The following is an 8,059-nucleotide window of genomic DNA, read 5'->3' on the forward strand; positions in this document are numbered from 1 at the left end:
AGCAAAATTTCCAGAATCCATCTAATATCATTGTCAAACTTATGCGCATAGAGCAATTTTGTACTAATTAATTTCTTTATATAGTACACAAAACTACAAATTTACAGTATGTCTATACTTTTTTAACTTTCTTAGCTGGGATATGAAAGATAAAGTGCATCAGAACACAACTAATGTCTGGACTTTAGCTGCATTGCACAATAATAATGTTAAAAACCACCAGTGGCTCAATAATTCAACTTAATATACCAAGAAAATTCCATGATCATCCAAATACAAAATGACTTCAGGAAAACAGTCCCTTCTGCCTAATAACTCAAAGTATACATCAGAAATGTTCAGTTTTCTCCTTGTAATGGAACAGAATGGATACATTTCTTTTTGTATTGTCTAACAACACAAACAGGTTTTCGTTGATTTCAGAAATTGCCAGACGCTTAGGCATGTCGGCGTCTCTTGAAATTATCCTCATTGAAGGACTCCCAGTTCTTATGATCAAGAAAGCTCAAGTCATCAAGATCTGCAATAGCAAGCAAATATTGAGTAAGCTTCATGAGCTCCTGATCAGTGCTTCGGTTCGCATGTGCCTTCCTGAATGGCTTTATAACCAACCCATTTTGTGGGTTCATCACAAAGTTCCTTCGCAAGTCATCAAACATTATAGTGTTTTTGGGACTGTAAAACTGCACAATATCAAGATTACATGTTAGTGTGCCAAATATCGACAAAGCCTGTTCTGCATAAATGTTCTGGTTATGGCACCAATCCATTTACAATCAAGTTACCATATTTTGGACACTTATTAAGAATATATCTAACTCTAGATAGCTATGCCAACATAACATTTAATCATCTCTCTAGGCCATAAATCCATTAAAGAAAGAAGCAATTAAATAAAAAAGGCAACCTCTGGAAAATGAGCCCAAATTAGGCCTAAAGGCTTGCAATCAAAAACTCCATAACGATCTGATTGTACTGTTATCATTGCCATATGATCCAGCAGAGCTGTAATTTTATAATTCGGATTGTCGAGTACACCAAGTTGTCCCATTTTTAACTCAACCCACTTCATGCTGCAAAAATGAAATTGAATAAGGCAATGCATATAGTTCGAAGCTCTTTTCCAATCATACTCTGATTTTCAAAGATATCATAGTTATCAATGATTCTAACAGCAAATTCTGACCTGGTTGCCGACCATATCATGATGTCATATTCGGCATAAGCAGCTGAGAGAAACTCATGAAGATCTGCAGGCAAAAATTGAAAAGGTTAAACATTAAACGAGTTAAGTATAACTGGAAAATGTACAGGTAAGACACTCACAAGGCCTCATAAGTTGAAGTGGGTTTTCCGCAGTTGATCGGTGATCAAACAAAGTATAATCAATATCCAGAACAAGCAGCTTTTTTCCTTCACGGCAAGGATTACGGAGCTCAATCTAAATAATTGCAAACATGATCATCACAAAAAAAGGCAAGTGAGAAAGTATGACCTTAACCCACGCAAAATATCAGCTGTTCTTATTGAAAGTATATACTGGACAAAATTTCAATACAACTATACTTTGTTATATATAGTTGAATATACAGCACCAACAGTCCCATATAAAACTTAGATAAATAGAAAAATAGTTAATAATTTGTGCAAAAGGTTGAAATAAACCTTTAAAGACCAGAATGATAGGGTCAATTGGGATCACGGGTTCCACGCACACAACGAAACCATCATAAAGGATACATTCTAATGTTTTGTAAAGACTATTACTATAATGAGTACCTTATATCGATTAATTACCAATACAATTTTTTTGAAAGTGGTAACAGTATTATCAATAACAAATTAAAGCAATCTCTTCATCAAGTTCCTAAATAGTTCTACCAAGACTTTCAAATGACAGCTGAATTCTAGGATTTAGGATCTTTTTCTACCGAACTAGCCACTTATTGCGCCATTGGCAGTAACATAACTTCATTCAAGTAGTGTTCTTACTTCAATTAGTAATTTGAAGTGCCAACGGAAGGTAATATAGCCTTAATATCATAGTCATTTTGTTGAGACTTACAACCTCCACAACATTAGCCTCTATATATTGGGGCTTAACGCAAATACAATGCAGTCTATTACCTATTTGCCCCTCAATTCGTATCTTGTTCCCTCCTCAACAACCACATTCTCACTGGGCAATAACAATTTGTCTTAAAGTGTGATTTCATACGTAAATTTTCAATGTTACGTAATTATCTTTTGTAAAGATGTAGATTTATCGAATATTTGGTCAAGAGGATTCTCATGACGAGAATGTAACACCAACACCATGAATGTAAAATGAACTTTAATTATGATGGTGGTATTTGGGCTAACTTGAGCACACCTTGATTAGTCCACCAGTAACCTGCTACAGCCCATAATCATGGATGCCAGGTAATCTTATTCTTACCCACCAAGGCTGGAGGAGATGCGCTCATACTGAGTGTTATAGATGGATTTGAACTAGATATCTCCACGTTGTTACTCCTATGCCTCAACCACTCAACTGTTTCTTTTGGGACGAATAGAAAATGTAATGCAAAAAGATCCTGAATTACAAGCATTGCATTCTAAATCCCTATATAACTCTTGTCTATTATAAAATTTTGGTCATGCATTCTTCTTCATAATTATAGAAAAGAATTCACTCTATTTCTTAATCTGACTATAATCCTTCCGCGCATATGAAAGAACGAGCGGCTCCAGAAATGTGTTCAATTAGTGGTGCCAATGATACATACAAGTAAAAGCAAATGAAGTAGTATAGAAGGGTTTGGCCTAAAAAGTCCACAAGTTTCTTGTGAACTTTGATTATAAGAATGGAAAGGGGTTAACGGAACAAACCTTGTGCTGCTCAACGCGCCTTTTCAACTTCTGTTTGTTGATTTCTTTATCCTTAATATCAACAGCTTCCTCTTGCCCAAGCTCAAAATCATCAATGATATCTGGAGATTCCACTTGATCAACAATTATATCATCCTCCACAGTCCTGCAAATCAAAATAATGCTCATTATTCCCTAATTAAAGTCTGATTTTCTTTTTGATAACCGAGAAATTTCCGAGGGTGAGTAGCGCAAGGTTCGAAACCCGTTCGACAATAGGCCGGCTCTACTAGCCGTCAACACTTAGATAGTACTAAAAAGGACAGCCCGGTGTACGAAACATCCCAAGTTCACACAGGGTCCAAGGAAGGGCCGCACCCCAAGGGGTGAGATGTATGCAGCCTACCTCTTTTCTTAAAATAGTTTAGTTGCTAGATATCGTTGTTACAAGACCTTTAAAAAAACTTCATAGAAGACTTGTATATAAAAAAATAGAAATAGATTAAAATAAATCTCTAGTAAAGGGAGACCAGCACTTTCACAGTCCACTGGTCAAGCGCGTTCTATGTCTAAAGGAGGTTAGAGGATCGAATCTCAACCTAGGATACGAAGTTTAATTTTAGCAGTAAAAAAAACTCTCTAATATTGGGAACTATTTACTCACATCCTCAAAATTCATGTGATGCAAACTCAAGCAAACTCGCTCCTACAACGAACCGAATTAAGTATTCCTTCAGAGGGAGGGAAGAGGAGAGAAAGACAGAGAGAAGAAGTGGAATTATAAACTGAAAGAAAAAGAAAGTATATAATTATCATCTCTCAAGCATCACCAAGAACATAACTCAAGGGTGTGGCCTAGTGGTCAATGAAATGGGTTGAGAACCATTAGGTCTTAGATTCAAATCCTCAGCGGAGGCAAAAACACTAGGTGATTTCTTCCCATCTGTCTAAGCCTTGGTGAACGGTGGTACCTGGTGAAAGATAGTAGGTGTCCCATGAAATTAGTTGAGATACGTGGAAGTTGGCCCGGAACACCATGGTTATTTACTAGAATATCGAGAAAATAAGAACTGAGTGGATGGAAACGACACAATGGCACCGATTCACTAGGTGAATGCACTTTAAGAGTAAAGAAAGATTTAACATAGATCCATTCATACAACATAAGATAACATAAATAGGTCATAAATGTGTTTCAGATTCCCACTAATTCAAACAACAAAAATTGTTATTTTCCTTGGAAACAAAACAACAACAACATACCCAGTGTAGTCCCACAAGTGGGATCTGGGGAAAAAAGTGAGTACGCAGTCTTACTCCTACCTCTATGTTATTTTCCTTGGAAACATAATGCTAAAATCTATTTTACCTTCATTATAATCACAATATCACATCATACAAGAATGAGAAATCAGCCCACTAACAGTTGTTTGGTTCACATACTAGCAACTGGTTATAGGTGAAATTGACAAACAAGAATGCAACATGCAGTTCAGATACCTATTATAATATCAACCATATTGCTAGCCAATATTTTGTATGTCAATTACACCCCACATTAGGTACCATATTTCAAAATTGGCCATTTGGTTGTATTTTTCCCTAATTCCCTCTATTTGGCTATCCACTATATTAGCAATACAGAGAATTTTGTATTATCCAATACAACGTAGAGGTGGTTTTTGGACAATATAAATGGATTAGAATCCAACCACATTATGATATTAATGACAAACATTATCCATTCGTACATCACAAAAGATCATAATCCATGCTGATATTAGAAAGACAATTTAAGCCAGTAGTAGACCATATGCAAATTCAACCTCTTTTCCATTATATTTGTTTTATTTCTAGGTTCAATTTATATACATATTTTTGTGCTTATTTTCACATATTATAATATAATGAACCATACTTACTGATGGGTTTACCATATTTGTTGTAATAAATCTATTGAATTTATAGAAAAGTTATTTTATATATTAAGAGCTAGGGCATTAATTCAAATTTAGTTCCCATCCATGCAAACACCAAGCACAACACAAATGTCTCATATTGTGAACCTGTGCTACTTTCTACTTTCGTATTATGCTCCTTTAGTATTAAAATCTCCATATTATTATTCTCTCCATCTGACAATCCATGTATATTATTTAACTGTTAATGCCAAATCGAGCCTTGTCGCCAAAATAGGTCAGGCTAGGTGACCAGATCTTACCTCAAATGACCAGCAATTGAACTCAATATATATATATATATATATATATATATATATATATATATATTTTATTGAACTCAATATATAATATCTGTGATTCTACTTATCAAAAATGGATCAGAACGGAAAGTTAGGGTGAATTTACTTCTGCATAACATGCAACAAGCATTCACTCATGCCAAACCACATAATATAGAAAGCTTTGATTGCACATAATCTTTTGTGACAAGATACGCATACAAAAGAAGACTTAAAAGAAAAGCCTTCTACCTCAGCCCACCTCTTAAATATCCTGCATTGAAAAAGGTATTCTTTTTTAAGGATAGACTACCCCCTCTCTAATACCTAAACAAAGTTGCATCTAAAGAGACTAAAGCAATATTCTTCTCACGACCAAGAGGGAAAAAAGATCAGATAGGACAACAAAGGAAAAACCTTCTCTTGCACTATAGCCTAACACCTTACATCAAAACATGCACAAGATAAGATATTTCACCTTCCATGTTGAGAATATCAACACCTTATCATAGTAAATCAAACACGGTATGAGGACGGAAAAGTCACCATGGAATATAACATTTACGGAAGACTTGCATTAAATAAAAACTGCAGAGGATAAATAACAGCCTATTCTGGTGTCCTGTGAAATCTGCAACGGTACAGTATTTCCTGAAAAGGGTGTTCTAGAATCTAGTCAAAAATTGTACAGATTGGTTTTTTATCATTAGCGTGAATGTTTTCTTTTGATTTTATCTTTTCTTTTCTATATAACTTTCTCGACCTTTTGGCTAAGATCAAGTATAGTATCTATTCTTATCTTTTCTTTTCTTAAATAGGTCTCTTAAGACTCTTAGCTTGAACATTGTGATAAACATAACTGTTAGTATCCTCTTGAGCATTCAACTCTCGCTAGATGCATGGGAACCCCACCTTCGCTATCCAGTACTTGTCAATAATTACCAAAGATTTATCTTTTCTAATGTAGACTTAAAAATAATGGTAAAACATGGCATCCCAAATTCGAACACTATTGATTCATTCAGATGCAAAATCCTAGGTACAATCCTGCGTTAGGAAAACCAAATTAACTTAAATCATATGCTGCAACTGATACCTATCGCATAATTTGCTCAGTCAAAGTAGAAAAACAAAATAAAGAGGTCTTTCTCTCTACTTGCTCCATCCTCTCCCAAGAATGTATAAATAGTTAAGAATATTTTGACTGTTTATTTTTCATATCCAGACCTATTTAACATGTACACTAATTAGTTTATTCATATTACCTTACTATCGTAATAACACAAGTAACCTTTAACCAATTCAGCTAGATGGTATACAGCAATTAAAATGAGGACATGCTTATAAGTTATCTTCTCATACTTAAAAATATACAATTTGGATTAATTTGGCAGACAACAAGAAGTAACTCTATATAACCTAGAAATTAAAATAGTAACCTGCTGTTACCAGTTAACTTGAATTGATGGAGTAAATAACACTGTCATTCTGTAAAACCTTTTTTTTTTTTTTTTAAAAAAAACAACATTTTTCCGACATCTACATACAATAATCAATCAATCAACTACGTCTCAATTCCAAACTAGTTAAGTCATCTATTAGCATTCTATATCACTTCCACTCTACTTGGACAGGGCTTTGTGGAGAGAGAGAGGAGAAGCTAACCCGATCATAGTCATTTTGAAAGAGGATTTGAGAGGAATCTGAGAGAGAAGGAGAGTCTCATCAGCGAGTTTTGAACCGACTTTTGGGTATAGAAGCTTCTGGCGTTTAGGCAACACTTTTGTCACTTCACATATGCGTCGTTTTAACTCGCCGACGGTGTCATCGCCGCAAACTCTAACGGTGTACTCTTTGCCGCTCCATTTCACCGTCAGCGTTAACTCTTCCGCCGTCACCGGAGAGACTGCAACTGCCGCCGAGGATGATTCCGCTGCCATTTCGTTTTTCACTTCTCGACGGCTCACTAGGTACTCCTTTCAAATTAGTACTCCGTAGTAGTAATGCGATTGTTTTTCCTGAAGAGTTTCGTATTTTCCAATTGACCCCAATTCTTTTGCATTTCTAGTCTACGCCTCTTTACTTTTTAAAGTTGATTCCAACACGTAATGAGGATGTCATTTTTAATTCCAAAATGTAAAATAAAATATAATATGGCGAAGATATTTATAATGGTAATTTTCATTAATGTCGCACTAGGATTAGTGAATTTGATAGTTCAAAGAAAATCGTAAATTCAAATCACATCAGAATTTGAGTTTATATTCGTCTCTATGTTTTGATGCACTTTTTACTAATATATTAGCTTGTGAGAGTAATATTTTGCAAGTATTTCAACTATTATATTACCACTTGATAAGAAATATCGTATAAAAGTAAATCAAGTTTAAGAAATTTAGCAGACCTAATCACTAGAAAGAATATTGGTCAGCTTACGTAAATCAACTCCCTTTAATTTTAAAGTTAAATTAATTAATAAACATATTTATCTCTTTTATTATATATGATTATATTTTCGTAATCTAAACATTTAAGTAATTGTGTTAGTTAGAGATTTGACAATCTACTTATTCAAGAAGCTTCATCGATTTGTTCGCTTTACAAAAGAAAACAGGACAATAATTTTACAATTTTAATAATCGACAATTATTATTATCTTAAGGGTTCACATTGGTAGAAAATAGCTGATTAGTCAAAACTTTGATAGAAGAAAATCTCCTAAGTAATTATTATAATATAAAACCCTATAGAAAATTTAACAATGATTATATTATGAAACCATAGAAAATTCACGGTATGTTTCACACCATAGTTTCAAAATTTGGAAAATATAAGCAAGATGCATACTTCTTTAGTCATTCAATAACAATAAAATATGTTGTGTGTTGATTTCACTTTGAAATAGACATATTAGAAACTTAACAAAAATATTGGAGTTGGGGGGGTTGGGGGGGGGGGGGGGCATGA

The 8,059-nt window shown here is 34.3% G+C and overlaps 1 protein-coding gene and 1 pseudogene across 1 annotated transcript; one reads left to right on the forward strand and one right to left on the reverse strand.

Moving 5' to 3' along the window:
• Positions 1 to 223: 223 nt before the first annotated feature.
• LOC104225884 (ubiquitin-like domain-containing CTD phosphatase) lies at positions 224 to 7,149 on the reverse strand. Its single transcript, XM_009777764.2, has 6 exons — positions 6,758 to 7,149; positions 2,875 to 3,019; positions 1,327 to 1,441; positions 1,187 to 1,250; positions 908 to 1,073; positions 224 to 683 (listed from the first exon to the last, which is right to left on the reverse strand). Exons 1-6 carry the CDS (start codon positions 7,030 to 7,032, stop codon positions 438 to 440), a joined length of 1,011 nt encoding a protein of 336 aa, XP_009776066.1. The 5' UTR covers positions 7,033 to 7,149; the 3' UTR covers positions 224 to 437.
• LOC138882087 (U2 spliceosomal RNA) lies at positions 5,842 to 6,004 on the forward strand (annotated as a pseudogene).
• Positions 7,150 to 8,059: the final 910 nt, after the last annotated feature.

The sequence above is a fragment of the Nicotiana sylvestris genome, chromosome 1, assembly GCF_000393655.2.
Source record: "Nicotiana sylvestris chromosome 1, ASM39365v2, whole genome shotgun sequence".
Classification (NCBI taxonomy): domain Eukaryota; kingdom Viridiplantae; phylum Streptophyta; class Magnoliopsida; order Solanales; family Solanaceae; genus Nicotiana; species Nicotiana sylvestris.